The sequence below is a fragment of the Palaemon carinicauda genome, chromosome 41, assembly GCF_036898095.1.
Source record: "Palaemon carinicauda isolate YSFRI2023 chromosome 41, ASM3689809v2, whole genome shotgun sequence".
Classification (NCBI taxonomy): Eukaryota; Metazoa; Arthropoda; class Malacostraca; order Decapoda; family Palaemonidae; genus Palaemon; species Palaemon carinicauda.
The window spans coordinates 44,697,516-44,715,725 of NC_090765.1; the positions used below are offsets into that span (position 1 = coordinate 44,697,516).

Genomic DNA, 18,210 nt, shown 5'->3' on the forward strand with positions numbered 1-18,210 from the left:
TCTGGATACCGGGGTAGAGGGCTCCATGAAGTCCGGCGGAAGCGTAGCTGAGGGCGCCGGGAGTGAGCGGATAGCGGGCCGAGAAGCGAACCATCCCTCGAACTCTTCTTCTTGCCGCACAGGGGACCTGAAGGGCGTCCTAGGAGCTGTCCATACAATAGAGTCGGGGTCCGAAGAACACGTGGGCCGCCTTTCTTTGTCCCGACCACCCCCGGAATCCGCTGAACCTGAAAAGCGCTGCCACGATGTCGGGGTAGGCGCTGATTCGGGCTTCTCCCACCGCGAGTCTTCACTCAAGACCAGTCCTGCGGGCACCAGGCCTTCGTCTACCACACAAACTTCCGCCACACTAGCAGACCCCCCACTCGTCTGCGTAGGCCCCTTCACAATAGATTCCCCGACATCACTCATGGGGAACGGCAATGGGCCGTTTCCCCGCAACGGACTTACCTCGTCCCCTACTCTGGGTAAGGGAAGGGGAAGGAGAACCTCTCTCCGAAGGCGCTGAGGGCGACTTGGGGATCTCTTGGCGAACAAGGTCCACTGCAGTTCAGGCCAGGACTTGCACTCCGGGCACGTGGAGGTAGGGGGGCACTTATTCCCCCGACACGAGGAGCACAGAGTGTGCGGGTTGACTTCTGGCCTAGAAAGCCAGGCTCCACAAGACTTACCAGCTTGGGGCCCGGGACAACGACGCCGGGATTCCATAATGATGGAAAGCGAACATGCAAGCAACATGAGAACACAACGGGGAACAAGTGAGAGAGAGCGGCGAGATGTTATCTACGCAGCGACCAGACGCTTACTGGCGATCCTAGCAGCGCAGCCACGCGCTGACCCTGGGTCGCCCCAGGGCGAGTATCCTTCCGCCCCAGAGTGCCCCGACAAGGTAACGGAGAGAGGGGGAACTACGCAAAATTCTTGGTCGGTTAATGAGGAGATCCCAGATCCTCCTAAGAAAGTAGTTCGAGGTAAGAACTCCGTGTTGGAACAAATGTACTTTAGAAGCATATTAAAATTATATGGTGATTCATTAACTTTAAACATAAAAATTAGTTGGATTTGAAAAACAGTAAAAGAAAAATACAATACTTTATTATCATCTTGCCCATCACTTTCTCCATCTGTAAAGATAAAAATTGAATATTAGGGTCTTATTATCTATACATTAAGAATAAAAAATATAATTTAAAATAAAATTTGTTTCTATTAAATATTGGCAGAAAATTATAGGAATTTTACAAATTGCTACAATAATTAAGGCTACTGAGATGTGTCTTTTCAAGCATAACGCCCAGGATAAAGTTTAGCAATGCTATGCATGGGTCCATTGTTTTAATACTATTTAGCAAGATACAAGATTTTTGTTAGTATGATTGACGTTTTCAGTATCGTAAAGTCTCAAAAGACAATATTAAAATATCTGAATACTCCAAAATTAATTAATAAATACTGGTAAATGGAAATCAAAATTCTTAGAAATGAAAAATTTTTAAAGATTAATTTTGTAACACAAAGATTTTTCAAAAGGCTGTGTGTGTGTGATTACAAAAAAAAAGACAGAACAGTGCTGTGGAGGTCAAATTTCTTTACTTACATTTTCAAGATTTTGTCTTTCCCGCCACTAACAACCCGTTGACCGTCAGGTGACCAATCCACTGCGAATACTTCATCTGCATGTCCCGGTAGATCTAGCTCCATCTTTTTGGTTAATAGGCTCCACACTGAAGGAGTAATTACTATACTGTACTTAACATTTCAAGATAGCTACTAAATTTAAAGCAAAATTTCAGAAGGCAATCCAAAATGATTTGACACTAATAAAGCCCATGTTTTGTAAATATACATACATATACCAACACACTTCCCCCAATTTTTGGGGGTAACCGACATCAAACAAATGAAACAGAAAAGGGAACCTCTCCTCTCTACGTTCCTCCCAGCCTGACAAGGGACTAAACTTTATATGACAAATATAAAGTACTGTAATTTGCATTTTTCCTAACAATACAAACCTTGAGAGCTCTTTATTAGGGAATATACTTTCGGTGAAGCTGGAAGGCTAGCCATAAGACTTTTAGCGATGTGTAACTGTCCCACCACTAGTTAATGGGGGGGGGGGGGGTTTAGTACAAGCCACCTTGCTCTCTCACAAACACACACTAGTGTTATTTTGTCACTTTTGATTGCAGACAAGACTTGCAGGGGTGATAGCAGACCAAATTTGTATAAAGAGCTCAAGGCTTGTATTGTTAGGCAAAATTCAAATAACTTTGAAATTGTCATTTGTTCCACACTAAATTAAGAAAGACTCGCCCCAACTAGCTGGTTTTTTACCCAGGGTTTTTTCCTGTACGTGCTCTGCACGTATAAGGGAGAAAACTCTGACACCACGCTAAATCTTGCGTACAATGCAAGCAATAGCACGCTTTAGCGGCCTGAGAAATCTGTGTAATTGTGAGAGAAAAGCAGTGTGACTAATCTAGGTAAGAATTCTCAGAAACATAGGATTCTTTGAACCAACCATAGACGTTACCCACTCCCACCTTGTCACGGGGTGTGGGGATGTAACAAGTATATATTTCTATCCCACGTTACACAAGGGAAATGGTTTAACCCGCAGACGGAGGAGGCCAGCTTGCAGAGGAACATACTGTAGGTACTGTTCCCCAAGAGAGGGCAAGTTAAATAAAGAAAGAGCCTGTCATTATTAACCTCTTTGCTGCGATGATGTCGGTATACGTCAAAACATGACTGATAATACACACCGTGGGGTCAGGATACATCATTATCTTCATTATTATTACAGTATTACAAGTTACGCTATGAAAGAATATAACACAAAGTTGTATATCACACAGTTCACAAGAAAAATTTCACTAAAAAATCTCTTCTTCCTAATATTAGCCCCTCCTCCTGTCTTCAGTCAACCAACAGTCTTTGTGATACTAGCCTTCATTTCGGAATATTAAAGAGTTATTTTGCCTCAATTTTTTGTTACCTTACAATAATCACACCACTCTCTCTAGCCAATGGCGGCATTCCCTACCCAAGTTATAACATTACTCAAACACCCCTAGCCTGGAGATATAGCAATCCTCATATTTGATTCTAACACCTACCAAAATACTTGCATTTCTAGACCTTATTCATAATTATATAAGGTCTACTTCAGTGTATTCACATCTTACCTCACCACAAACCAAAATACTTGTGATTCTAGTCCTTATTCATGATTATGTATTGTTAACATTATTATTAGCTAAGCTACAACCCTAGTTGGAAAAGCAGGATGCTATAAGCCCAAGGGCTCCAATAGGGAGAAATAGCCCAGTGAGGAAAGGATATTAACTATATGAGAAATAATGAACAATTAAAATAAAATATTTTAAAAACAGTAACAACACCAAAACAGATATGTCATACATAAATCATAAAAAGACATGTTACCCTGTTCAACTTTTAAACATTTGCTACAAGTTTGAACTTTTAGAAGTTCTACCGATTCAACTACCCGATTAGGAAGATCATTCCACAACTTGGTCAAAGCTGGAATAAACCTTCTACAATATGTGTAGTATTTAGCCTCATGATGGAGAAGGCCTGACTCTTAAAATTAACTGCATGACTAGTATTACAAACAGGATAGAACTGTGCAAGAACATTTGAACGTAAAGGATGATCAGAATTATGAAAAATTTTATGAAACATGTATAACAACCTAATTGAACAACGGGGCCAGAGATGAATTTCTAGATCAGGAATAAGATAATTAATAGACTGTAAGTTCCTGTCCAACAAATTACGATGAGAATCAGCAGCTGAAGACCACACAGGAGAACAATACTCGAAACAAGGTAGAATGAAAGAATTAAAGCACTTCTTCAGAATAGATTGATCACTGAAAATCTTGAAAGACATTCTCAATAAGCCAATTTTTTGTGTAATTGTAGAAGACACAGACCTAATGTGTTTCTCAAAAGTAAATTTGCTGTCGAGAATCACATATTACTGTCGAGTAGTTTTATAATTTTTGACGGCTATTTATCGTGGAGTTATTACAGAATAACAAGTCACTTCAATAAATATACGTTTTTTTTACACACAAAATCACAGTGCTTTACTGTACCTTATAATTATACATTATAGAATATTTCTTGTGTCTCAAAGGGAATTATTACTAATGAGCTGTTTGATATCTTTCAATGGCTACTTATCGTGGTACTATTATAGAATGACAGTGTCACTTCAATTAATATAAAGTTGTTTTTTTTTTTACACATAAAATTACAGTGCTTTACCATTATTTAGATAATTCCATATACAGTAAAAAATTTCTTAAAAAAATATTCTATAACCACTTAACAATGAATGGAAAAAACATTCAGTTGTTTTAGAGTGAAATACAATGGAGAATAAAGCAAACTTATGAAAAAAAATTTCTCATCAGCAGTAAAATGAATAAACAGAAAATGTAGCTTATTATAGAGTAAGTGAGCAAGTATATCCAATGGTGACAAACCTCTTATATAGCTTGAGTAGCGGATCTGCAGCCTTGTAGTGAAGACTTATAATCCTGGGTAACCTCTGCCCTCCACCATCTGCTACTTGTCCATCAAGTAGCATGTGTTTAATCCACTTGTTATGCAGCCACCACAGGGCAAATGAACATATCGGTGTTCCTGTGGGTTACATCTTGCAGGTAGCCAGTGGTGAAGGTCATGACGTTTCCACACACCCATATGTAGGACCTGCCTCACACAGTAGTTTTTCTTGAAGGGGTTGTCTCATCTGTGGAGAAGGATCAGGGTTCAATGCTCAGCCTATGACCTTGCGAATCCAAGCAGACATCATTTTTGGTGATCCCCCTCTTGACCTTGTCCATGCTGACAAAGAGTGCTGCCACTTGGGGCGAGTTCCTGCCGTTTTCTCGAGGTAAGTTCCTCAAATTCCTCACTGGAAAAAGTAGCAGTTGATCTGGATCATTGATTACATTATGAAGACTACCTATCCAGAAGGGGCCGAATCTAGGTTCCGCTACTCCCGGATTTTGAGTCTTGGCAATTAACTCAAGGATGAAGCCAAGCATTACCTCTCCTCTTCCCCTTGAATGCGAGATGTCATAGAAAAGACCATGGAGTTCACCGACTCTCTTGGCTGAAGCAAACAAGATCAAGATCAGGAAAATCATCTTCAAGGTCAGGTGAAGATCTGATGCCTGGCGTAATGGTTCGTAGGGGGCACGCTTCAAAGACCGAAGGATGCGAACCACGTTCCATGGAGGTGGTCTAACTTTCGACTGAGGACAGGTAAGCTCTAAATTCGGTATGAGGAGAGACAACTTCAACGAGGAGGAAATGGTAACTCCTTTCAGCCTAAAAGTAAGGCTCAAGGCCGAGCGGTAGCCTTTCACTGCCAAGACCGAGAGGAGTTTTTCCTCTCGAAGGTACACAAGGAACTCTGCTATTGCTGGAATAGTGGCATCGAGGGGAGAGAAACCCCTCCCACAACACCAGCCACAGAACACAGTCCACTTAGCCTGGTTAATGGCAGCTGAAGATTTCCAGAGGTAGCTAGACATCCTTCTCGCAGCTTGTTGTGAGAAGCCTCTCTTTGTGAGGAAATGCTGGATATTCTCCAGGCGTGAAGATGAAAGGATCCTACGGCTCTGTGGAAGATGTTGACGTGTGGTTGTCTGAGCAGTTCATATCATGGAGGGAGTTCTCTCGGGACTTCCATCAGCAACTTCCTCATAGCAGAGCTATGAGGGTCATTGCTAGGTGTGCAAATAACATCTGAGGGAGAGCCACGCTTGAAAGGGCTAGAGAAAGGTAATCCTTCTTTGACTTCTTCTTGCGCCGTCGTCCAAATCTCTCCCACTGGGAGGAAGACTGGTCCCAAAACTCCTCACAGATGTCATCCTGATTACAAGGTTGTCCTCTGCAGGCTGGACACAACGTATGGGGGTCGGGCTCAACTGCGGACATGAAGGTGTCGCATTTGGAACCTTCAGGTCCAGGACACATTCACAACAACCAGAAATCAAACTCAAACCTTAAAAGAGAAAGGGAAAAAGATAAGTTACTATGGCAATCAGTGTGGATGATGGAGAGAGAAATGTCCACTCTCAACCAAGCCAAAAGCAAGAGATAAAACAACAACAGTGTATGTTTGTGAGAGGGGGGTACCTGGTACTAACGCCCCCACTAACTAGTGGTGGGATATTATACCTTGCTAAAAGTCTTATGGCTAGTCTTCCATCTTTGCCAAAAGAATATTCCCTAATAAAGAGTGAAAAGGTTTGTATTTAGTATTGGAACAATTAAAAAATTATGTGCACTTCACCATTATTACAAATGTAGAAGGATTTTAAAACAAGCCCATAACTTTTACATTGCCAATTCATATATCTCCATACAAATTATTGTTCAACTTGTAAAAATTTTGTCTAAAAATATTTGAAATAGGAGTCTCCTGCTGAAGACCAAACAGGAGAACAATATTCAAAGCAAGGCAGAATAAAAGTTAAGAAGTTCCTCAGGATAGTCAATACCCCAAAAAATATTGAAAAACATTCTCAAGAGAAATTGCAATCAAGATTTAACCTACAATTATAAATGAGAAGCAAGCAATTATAGAAACCTTTTAAATAAAGTTTGCTGTCTAAAAGAAGTTTTATTGCAACATTATCCCTTTTATTACTTACATTTATTAAAATATTCTTAGTTTACTTTAAAAAACTGAATTTTGATATTAAAATTTATTTCTAAACTCACAGGATCTTCAATGACTTAGTCTCCGAAGCTGACTCACTATAGACATTACTGTACCCCCCCAAAAAAAGTTATTATCTAATTTAAATGAATTTCCATGAACCTTCCCGATGTTCATATTGCTGACTTTCATATTCTGAAGGAGATGGGTCATGAAGGAATGAGATAGGAAATTTATTAAGATCCAAAAAATACTCATTTATACACCACTCTCTCCTCTTTGTGTAGTACCTCGGTACTAAACCATTACAACTAAGATTATTCTAAATACCTCTAACACTAATCAAATTCATCCATCAATACAACTAAAAGAAAACAAACTATTACTAAAACATCCCCAGCTGCTACTCTGACTGAAAGATGGAAAGGCAAACATGTCCAGGTGATCCCATGGGTGTTGGAAAGCTTCTTCAAACACTGCCCATGGGTCCGGAATGTAGGAGCAGAACATGGGGAGCTTCCTGTTCTGTCAGGTGCCATACAGGTTAATCCCAGGAGAGCCCCACATGGCCAGAAGCCTCTCGACTAGAAGATGTAGGGACCACTATGCTCCTACACCCTGCTCCTTGCAACAGTGTGTCTGCTAGTACATTACTCTTGATGGGAATGTATTCCTGACAAATCTCAGGCATAAAATTCTGCCCATATGTGAATCAGCTCGCAAAGAGGGAGAGGGATCATGCCTCCTTGCTCATTAACGTTGGTGTAGTCACTGTAGTGGCTCATCAACACTACCGAGTTTTTCATCAAACATTCTTGGAATACTTGCAGCACTACGAAAAGCTGCTTGCATCTTGAAAAAGTTGATGTGCAGATTCCTTTCTTCTTCGGTCCAAATACCAGGTTGTTCGGGTGTGCTACCCAGCCTTTCTTCCGCGCATCCAAGAACAGTCATGCCTTCTCCATCATAAAGTTCAATAGTATGCAATATTCTAAGTTTTATTTCAGCTGTGACCATACTATGGAATGATCCTCCTTATCAGGCAGTTGAATCGGTGGAACTTCAGCTTGCAGCGAATGTTTTCACACCGACCATGCTGACATAATCTCTTCATATGACTTCTATTTTACTATTGTTACTGACCTTATGATATTTCATATTCGTTACTACTCATATAGTTTATTTCCTTTCCTCACTGGGCTATTTTTACCAGATGAAGCCCTTAGGCTTATAACATCCTACTTCTCTAACTAGAGTTGTAGCTTAGCTAGTAATATTAATACTGTAATAATAAGTTACGTGTCTTACATTCCTCTGGTCAATTTACCTAGATGCTTGTAAGACATTGTGATAACTGTGGTGAGCTCCCTTTGTGGGTTTGTTTGCAACACATCTGAGTAATGGTATGCCAATCAATTACTCGATGCAGATAGACACAGCACCAAGAAAGAAAAAGGCCTCCATGCAGTTAGGAAACCCCAGATGATATGTACCTATTCTGAAAATCAGCGATCAGATAACCTTTACTACTACCCTCTTACCTCAGCATGAAAAGTTTCAAGGCCTTCTCACCATCTTACTCCCGATGTGGAAGAATGTCACCTCATTATTCCAAATATAGAAGGTGTTCCTGTACCACTCCTACTGAAGGTTCCAACAGAACCACAAAATGATAAAACTTCACAATAGAAGGCTATCAAGCAAGCTCACTTTCAGAGGAGGCAGTTGAGACCAGCATACTTTCAACTACTGTATGACTACAATAAAAATATATAGTTAAAACTTTGGTTTTACCAATCTGACATTTACAGTTCATTCATCATTGTGATAACAGGGTAATTGGGATTTACAAAACATGTACTATAGATATACTATGTGACAATGACTGTTACATATGAGAGTGAGTCCAACTTAAAGAAATAATTTGTAAAGTCAGAGCTGGTCGAGTTGCCGTACTCTCTTTCAGTCATCTGTCGTACAGTGCTCCCTCGTATAGCGCCGACATTAATTCTTTTTTTCTTTCCTATTTTCACAAAATTTTATATACATTATTAAGACTTTTAAATGTTAATAAAATAAATATTAAAGGAACATTATATTAAAAAAAAATCTAATAAAACTTCAATAAGATTTTTATACAAGTTACTAAACATAAGAAAGAATCTGAAAGCAGTAACTGGATAAGAAGAATACATAAAACTTGAATGAAATATCATCACAAACCTTTCAATGTTGAATCTTTGCTACCGCTGACAAGATATCGAGAATCAGCTGACCAAGCTATCTGATAAACACCATTGACATGTCCTCGAAATGTGGCGATGAATCTGAAAATACATTTTCTTTTGTAACAAGGGTTCAAATGATTGCTTACATTACAAAATTCAACACAAAGTATAAAAACTGTAAGGTGCCTGCAATACATACTTTCCATTAAGGCCATTCCATAGTCTAATACTTTTATCGAATGATGCTGAAGCAATAAGTCTTGTGTCTGGAGAAAACTTTACATCATTCACAAGTTGCTGATGTCCAGTCATCCTTTCTGCAATAAAAAAACCCTCATTAGATGGTGTAAATATAGAATATTTAATTACATGTTAGCTCACCCTTTTACTAAGTTGATATTTTATATGATTTTATTCAGGAGCTATATTGTCTATAATATTAACCTGGACATACTGTATAGTATGTATAACAATTAAAATATCTGTGTTTATCTACAGTCATCCTCAAAGTTTGGGGATTCTAAGTTCCTTATTTCCATTCCACGAGACCCACAATATCATTTAATAAGCTTGGGGATTCAAGGACAATAGTGTCATACACCAAATAGTCTGGCCTATTCTTTCCTCATGCTCCTCAGTCCACATACATCTGACAACACCGAGATTACCAAGAATTTAACTACAACATTTTAATTGTTCAGTGGCTACTTTCCTCTTGGTATGGGCAGAAGAGACTTAAACTATGGTAAGCAGCTCTTCTAAAAGAAGGGCACTATCAAATCAAACCATTATTCTCTACCCTTGGGTAGTGCCATAGCCTTTGTACCATGGTCTACCACTACTTTAAGGTAGAGATCACTTGTTTGAGAGTACACTCGGGCACACTATTCTAATTTCTCTTAATCTTGTTGGAACTAAGTGCATCATGATCAGCATTCTTAAGAGGGCATCAGAAAACTGGTTTTTGAAATGGGAAGAAATGTCATTCATATTATATTTCAATTATAAATATAAAAAAAAAATATTGAGTAGAGATGAATATACTGTAATTAATGTTATGGTGTGATATCTTTAAAGAGCTTTAAAGAAATAAGTGCAAATATTTCATAGAATAGATATCAGAAATTTTATAGAAATTCTAATTCCATTAGTTTTCAACCTGTAATAACATCCATTATATTAAAAATATAAAGTTATGATAAAATTAAATTTCAATCTTTTAGAGAGAAAGTATATTGTTTTCTTATTGATGATAAGCAAAATGCAATACTGCATGTATTTTAATGATGCATTTTATAGTACAGTGCACACTATATTTTCCTTTCCTTTTTAGGTATCTGCTATTAGAGCTAAAACTCAACTCTATAGCCAACTCTTGGTTGGCTATAGTTTCATTTTAGATTGATTATATATCTGGTAAATGGTCAATTAAGGAATCTTTCTTCCCCGAAGGGGAGACATTCTAAAAAGATATACCTGGCACAAGATGGCCTGTGGGTGGTTATTCATTTGGAAAGAATTAGCTGATGAACCAATCATTCTATCTTTCCTCCAGACTTATAACAAAACATATTACCATAGAAAAGATGCTTCCTGTCCTGAATGGAAGCTGGGCTGGCTATATAACTACTTGAGCACCCACTGCAGGCCAAGAACTAAAGTGTTGAAGGACTTGAAGCTATAATTAATTCAATAGAAGGCTGTGAAAGTTGTTTGGCCCTTCCAATCTCCATCCCGTCTGGCAGTAAGATTCTTCGCAGTCAAAAATAGGACTAATAACCCTGATTTCATGAACTCTAATTTGAGCAAGCACCTCAACCCCCTCAAAACGAAGTGTATGATCTTTGATTGTCTCACAAAACTTGAATGAGAATGTGCTTGTCATTTCTCTCTTGGCTCTGCCAGTGTTAGTGAAGTCACCGACACTCAAGCCTGAGATATCGAGTCCTTTTCATGAAGCGAGAGGATGGAGAAGGTCTCGGACCTGGATCATGTGTCAACAGGTTTTGGGTTAGGTCACATATTTGAGTACAGAATTAATGAGACCTTCTGGGCTAATACAAGAGTCTATGCAACTCCCCAACTCTATACCAAAACTACTCCTATCAATAAGACAGTCTTGAAAGTTAAATCTCTGTTCCATGACCTCAAATATTAATGTGGGGCACGCGTATAAGAAGGGTCATGTCAGTCTCTCAGTGATAAGACTGCTTGAAGCTATCCATAAGCATTAACAACTAACACAAGGAGGAAAAGGTTATGCTCTTCAGTCAGAAAACCTGGCTCAAGGCTAAAAGTAGCCTTCCAAAGCTGTGACGAGAGGTGTTCCTTGGTGAAAATTGACAAGTTAATAGGGTTAAGGAGGGTGACTTGGCGCCATCAAAATAATGTTATTTTGGGGCTGCTTCAAACTCTATCTACTTATTGTTTCTCAACATATTTTTTCCTTTAAAAAGTTTAAAGATTACTAATGAATGATATTAATGACATTAAGGTTACTCATGAATGACAGAGGCAAGGGACAGTGACAATGCCTAGAGACTAACCATACTGTATATTCATAAGATCAGCACCCAAGATAGGACCAGTGAAAGCCAGGGAATGGCTGCTGATGACTCAACAGGTAGACTTATAGGCTCCCCAAAACACCCCCATCCTTGGCTCACAAGGATAGTGATGTTGTAGACACTACACAAAACTATTGAGCTTGAGCAGGACTCAAACTCCCACTCAAGCATATTGCTAGGTAGGGGAGTTTTAAATAGACTACCACAACCATTTAAAAACCATATGAAATATAATCTTATACACAAAATGTTATTTTTATTAATAAAATAAATTTTTTAATATACTTACCCGGTGATCATATAAGCTGCAACTCTGTTGCTCGACAGAAAAACCTACGGTCAAAATACGCCAGCGATCGCTATGCAGGTGGGGGTGTACATCAACAGCGCCATCTGTCGAGCAGGTACTTAGTACTCCAAGTAAACAAAGAACCAATTTTCTCCTCGGTCCACTGGGTCTCTATTGGGGAGGAAGGGAGGGTCCTTTAATATATGATCACCGGGTAAGTATATTCAAAAATTTATTTTATTAATAAAAATAACATTTTTCAATATCAAACTTAGCCGGTGATCATATAAGCTGATTCACACCCAGGGGGGTGGGTAGAGACCAGCATTACATGTTTACATTATTATGAGCTAAGTATTTTGTATTTCATTTTAGCAGTTATTCAAAATAACAAACATAAAATAAATAAGTACCTGGTAAGGAAGTCGACTTGAACAATTACTCTGCCTTTTTAAGTACGTCTTCCTTACGGAGCCTCGCGATCCTCTTAGGATGCTGAGCGACCCCTAGGATCTGAAGTATCAAGGGTTGCAACCCATACAACAGGACCTCATCAAAACCTCTAATCTAGGCGCTTCTCAAGAAATGACTTTGACCACCCGCCAAATCAAGTAAGATGCGAAAGGCTTCTTAGCCTTCCGGACAACCCAAAAACAATAATAAAACATTTCAAGAGAAAGATTAAAAAGGTTATGGAATTAGGGAATTGTAGTGGTTGAGCCCTCACCCACTACTGCACTCGTTGCTACGAATGGTCCCAGAGTGTAGCAGTTCTCGTAAAGAGACTGGACATTCTTAAGATAAAAAGACGCGAACACTGATTTGCTTTTCCAATAGGTTGCGTCGATTATACTTTGCAGAGATCTATTTTGTTTAAAGGCCACGGAAGTTGCGACAGCTCTAACTTCGTGTGTCCTTACCTTCAGCAAAGCTTGGTCTTCCTCATTCAGATGGGAATGAGCTTCTCGTATTAACAGTCTGATAAAATAAGATAAAGCATTCTTTGACATAGGCAAAGATGGATTCTTAACTGAACACCATAAAGCTTCAGACGGGCCTCGTAAAGGTTTTTAAATAGAACTTAAGAGCTCTTACAGGACATAAGACTCTTTCTAGTTCATTTCCAACCATACGATAAGTTTGGAATATCGAACGATATTGGTCAAGGCCGAGAAGGCAGCTCGTGTTTGGCTAGAAAACCAAGTTGTAGAACATGTAGCCGTTTCGGATGAGAATCCGATGTTCTTGCTGAAGGCATGAATCTCACTGACTCTTTTAGCTGTGGCTAAGCATATCAGGAAAAGAGTCTTTAAGGTGAGATCTTTCAGGGAGGCTGATTGTAGCGGTTCGAACCTGTCTGACATAAGGAATCTTAGTACCACGTCTAAATTCCAACCAGGTGTAACCAAATGACGCTCCTTCGTGGTCTCAAAAGACTTAAGGAGGTCCTGTAGATCTTTATTGTTGGAAAGATCTAAGCCTCTGTGACGGAAGACTGATGCCAACATGCTTCTGTAACCCTTGATAGTGGGAGCTGAAAGAGATCGTTCTTTCCTCAGATATAAGAGAAAGTCAGCTATTTGAGTTACAGAGGTACTGGTCGAGGATACGGATACTGACTTGCACCAGTTTCGGAAGATTTCCCACTTCGACTGGTAGACTCTAAGGGTGGATGTTCTCTTTGCTCTAGCAATCGCTCTGGCTGCCTCCTTCGAAAAGCCTCTAGCTCTCGAGAGTCTTTCGATAGTCTGAAGGAAGTCAGACGAAGAGCGTGGAGGCCTTGGTGTACCTTCTTTACTCGTGGCTGACGTAGAAGGTCCACCCTTGGGGGAAGTGTTCTGGGAACTCTACTAGCCATCGAAGTACCTCGGTGAGCCATTCTCTCGCGGGACAGAGGGAAGCAACTAGCGTCAACCTTGTCCCTTCGTGAGAGGCGAACTTCTGCAGTACCTTGTTGACAATCTTGAACAGAGGAAATGCATATAGATCTAGATGTGACCAATCTAGTAGAAAGGCATCTATATGAACTGCTGCTGGGTCCGGGATTGGTGAGCAAAATATTGGGAGCCTCTTGGTCATCGAGGTTGCGAAGAGATCTATGGTTGGCTGGCCCCAGGTGGCCCAAAGTCTCTTGCATACATCCTTGTGGAGGGTCCATTCTGTTGGAATTATTTGTCCCTTCCGAATGAGACAATCTGCCATGACATTCAAGTTGCCTTGGATGAACCTCGTTACTAGTGATATGTCTAGACCTTTTGACCAGGTGAGGAGGTCCCTTGCGATCTCGTACAATGTCAGAGAGTAGGTCCCTCCTTGCTTGGAGATGTACGCCAAAGCCGTGGTGTTGTCCGAGTTCACCTCCACCACTTTGCCTTGAAGGAGAGACCTGAAGCTTTTCCAGGTCAGACGTACTGCCAGTAGCTCCTTGCAGTTGAAATGCATTGTCCTTTGACTCGAGTTCCATAATCCCGAGCATTCCCTACCGTCTAATGTCGCACCCCAGCCTACGTCCGATGCGTCCGAGAAGAGAACGTGGTTGGGAGTCTGAACAGTCAGGGGAAGACCCTCTCTAAGGTTGATATAGTCCTTTCACCAAGTCAGACAAGACTTTATCTTTCCGGAAACCGGGATCGAGACCGCTTCTAGCGTCTTGTCCTTTTTCCAGTGAAAAGCTAGATGGTATAGAAGAGGACGGAGGAGTAGTCTTCCTAGTGACACAAATTGATCCACGGATGACAGTGTCCCTACCAGACTCATCCACAGCCTGACTGGGCAGCGTTCCTTCTTCAGCATCTTCTGGATGGATAGCAGGGCTGGGGGCTGATCGTCTTGTTCAGCAACGTCCTCATCAGAGGGTTCCTCATCCGAAACTGATGGGGAAATGGCAACGGAGTGGGCAACGTCTGACTCGCTGAATCCGGTCGCACTGGTGGATGCGTGACGGAGCCGGACGCAATATCATGGCACTGCTGCACAGTCTGTGAACTGTCAACAACCATGGGTGCGCGAGGAAGTACAGCGTCAACCCGAAACTGTCTAGACTGTCTGGGTTGTGCAGTCAACACCCTACCGGGTTGCTGAGGTTGACGCACTGCGTCACAACAAGTCACCTCTGCTGGTTGTTGAACGTCCTGAACGTCAACAACCACCTCCGAGCGTCGCTTAACGTCAACGTGCGACTGGCAACCCACACTGGGTCGCATCGGTGGAGGAACCACCTCAACTGGCAGACGCGAGTAGGTTACCTCAGCGTCAACAGGGCGCACAACCGACCGGTTGGAAGGTTGTTGGCCAGAAGGAGGAACCACCTCAACTGGCAGACGCGAGTAGGTTACCTCAGCGTCAACAGGGCGCACAACCAACCGGTTGGAAGGTTGTTGGCCAGAAGGTTCTTCTCCGCATTTAAGTCCTCTATCAAGGACGCAAGCTTGGACTGCATGTCTTGCAGCAAAGCCCATTTAGGGTCTACGGGAGCAGGTGTGGCAACAGACGGGGTTAGCGACTGAGGCGGAACCATTTACCATCCCTGAAAGCCTTGTTATGTGTGACATAATAGTACAGCAAAACTTCAAGGGCTCGACAAAAGTTGAGAAGTTGACCCGAAAACAACTTGGAGCGTCTCCTGGCTAGGCGCCAGGGCGAGTCTACCAGAATTGAGAAGTCTATCTGGGCAGAGGCATGAACTCCCAAGCCGAGAACTTCTCTCGTGTCCTATCAGACTCTCGCTCTATAAGCCAGTTTAAAAGAAGGGAAATCAAAGGCTGTATCCCTAAAACTCCTCCTGGTGATAAACCAGTCGCCTAGCCAACGTAAAGCTCTCTAGGAGAGCGAGAGAGCACTAGCTTAAAAACAACGGCTTCGAAGTAGCTAGGCCTAGTGTAAGTTCGGACGTTAGGCGAACGAGGAGCAGCAGTTACAAGATCCGGACGAAGATCCTTAAAAAATCATCATGATTTAATTAAAGTCCATAGGAGGCTAAGCAGCTTAAGGCTCCTCTCCAAACGACAGAGTCCTCAAGGGAATATCAGTAGGAGGGAGAACAGCACTTTCTCATCTACAGGAACCTTGTCCGATAAAAGCTAGGTTATCTCAGTGAGTCTCTCACTGGTGCATTAGTAGCAGACCAGAAGGCAACGTCATGTAACTGCTTGACAGTCTGTGAACTGTCAACAACTGAACTGTCAACCACAACAGGTGTGTGAGGACATACAGCACTGGTGCATTAGTAGCAGACCAGAAGGCAACGTCATGTAACTGCTTGACAGTCTGTGAACTGTCAACAACTGAACTGTCAACCACAACAGGTGCGTGAGGACATACAGTGTTCACTCGAGACTGCTTTGACTGCCTATACTGAGCAGTCAAAACAACTCTAGAATGCGGAGGTTGACGCACCGCGTCAAAACAAAACAACTTAGACCGTTGTTGTACCTCGCGAATGTCAACGGAAGGTTCCGTGCGTTACTGAACGTCAACATGTGGCTGGCAGGGTACACTGGAACGCATGGGTGGCGGGACTCTCTCAGCTGGAGTGCGGCAGAAGGTCGCCTCAGCGTCCACAGGACGCACAACCGTGTTGGTTGTAGGCTAGAGGTTGGTGCAGTGTCAACCTTCTCCGCACGAAAGTCCCGCATCAATGACGTTAACTGAGACTGCATGGTCTGCAGCAAAGACCACTTAGGGTCTACAGGAGCAGGTGCGGCAACAGACGGTGTGACTGCCTGATGCGGTACCGCTTTGCCTCTCTTAGGAGGTGAGCAGTCGTCGGAAGACTGCAGCGAGTCCGAACTGACCCAGTGGCTACAACTGGGCCGTTGGACTTGCGCGGAAGGGACCGACTTGCGCTTAATAAGCTGCGAGACCTTGGTCCATGGTTTCTTACGAGAAACCTCTTCCGCAGACGAGAAATAAATGGGCTCTCTCGTCTTTGTGTGGGTGGGGCGATCTTGGGTAGATACGCCCGAAACCACGGAGGGAAACGTCTGTTCGTTGATCAAGGCCTGACGAACCCATAAGTCGTTCGACATTACTTCTCCTCTGGGCTTGGGAGCTTGCAAGAGGTCCCGGACTAGGTGAACGACAGGCACGAACAGACGAACCCTCGGACGCAACACTGTAACACTTTGCGCATATCACTTTATCACTTCGATTTTGTTTTGCACTTATTTCACTGAAATCGAAACTTTAACTGATTTCTACCTGAAACACGCAATTCTACCCTTATTAAAAGGTAGTAATTGCGAAAACAGTCGTAAAATGCAGCTCATTAATACTAGCAAAAAACTGAAAACATATATAAAGATAAAGAATTCAGTGGCTGGGAAAGAGACTAAACACTAGTTCAAATAAACTACGTTTACAATCTCTCACCGCACATAGCCTGGGGACAAGAATAAAACCCTAGAAACGTTTTACCTTCTTCCCCGTACAGCGACTAGGGAGGAGAGTAGGCCTAACACGAGAACAACGTTACCCGCTTGAACGGAACGTTTTTTTCTCCTCTCTCTCCCTCCGTCTCTATCTCTCTCTCTCTTTCTCTCTTGATTTCGCACCTAAGAGAAGAGCCCAATTATATATCGTCAAAAAAAACATGTTATTTGACTAAAGGAAAAAACTGAAAGGTTTTCCAAATAAAAAGTTCCTTTAATTTAGAATTTAAAACATTTAAGCTAAGAAAGAATGAACGAAACGTCAGAATCGATTTACTCTTACTGCAAAGTGAAACCGTGATACACTCTCTCTCTATCGTAACGATAGAGCGCATGTTGAACGTTCTGAACGTCAACAACTGCGTAGTCTAAAAAACTAAACGTTAGTTCATCTTTGAAAACAGTACGAAGACTATCAAAGAAATTCTTTCATAAAACATTAAATTTAAAAAGTTTTAAATTCTTTAAAGGCTAAATACGATATAACGGGCTCAACGTTGATTAACTTCGGTTCCAAGTTAGGACCGCCTACTATCAGGAAAGGTCGCATATAAACAAAACATAAAAATTTATTTTTATATGTTTATAATAAACGGAAAGTTAATCGAAGAGGCCTAATAAAGGCGGAGAGATATAAAATATATAGATCTATGACGTGTTAAGCAAAATTACTAAAAACCTAAACACACTTCCGTCTAAGGGAAGGATCGGCCATTTAAAAGTGAAAGAGAGTCCATACTCTCTTTGTCACCATAATTAAATCTATCCAAAACGAGTTCAAGTTTTGAGATGAAGATAAAACCCCTGCATAGCGAAAGCTCAAAACTAGAATAGTGTTTTCACCAAATAGTTGTGAAAACAAATCCAGTTAGTAACAGCGTATTAGTAGGTCTTGCCGGTAGCCCGACAGAGAGAAAATTGGTTCTTTGTTTACTTGGAGTACTAAGTACCTGCTCGACAGATGGCGCTGTTGATGTACACCC

At 41.4% G+C, this 18,210-nt stretch overlaps 1 protein-coding gene across 1 annotated transcript in view; it reads right to left on the bottom strand.

Annotated features, from left to right (window-relative positions):
• Nucleotides 1-1,073: 1,073 nt before the first annotated feature.
• Nucleotides 1,074-18,210, bottom strand: part of Nle (notchless) — an 83,194-nt gene continuing 66,057 nt past the window's right edge. The window contains exons 11-14 of the mRNA XM_068364599.1: nucleotides 9,142-9,259; nucleotides 8,938-9,041; nucleotides 1,598-1,724; nucleotides 1,074-1,124 (exon numbers count right to left, since the gene is read on the bottom strand). Of these exons, the coding sequence (XP_068220700.1) occupies nucleotides 1,112-1,124; nucleotides 1,598-1,724; nucleotides 8,938-9,041; nucleotides 9,142-9,259 (362 nt within the window). The 3' untranslated portion in view covers nucleotides 1,074-1,111. The remainder of the gene's footprint in view (nucleotides 1,125-1,597; nucleotides 1,725-8,937; nucleotides 9,042-9,141; nucleotides 9,260-18,210) is intronic.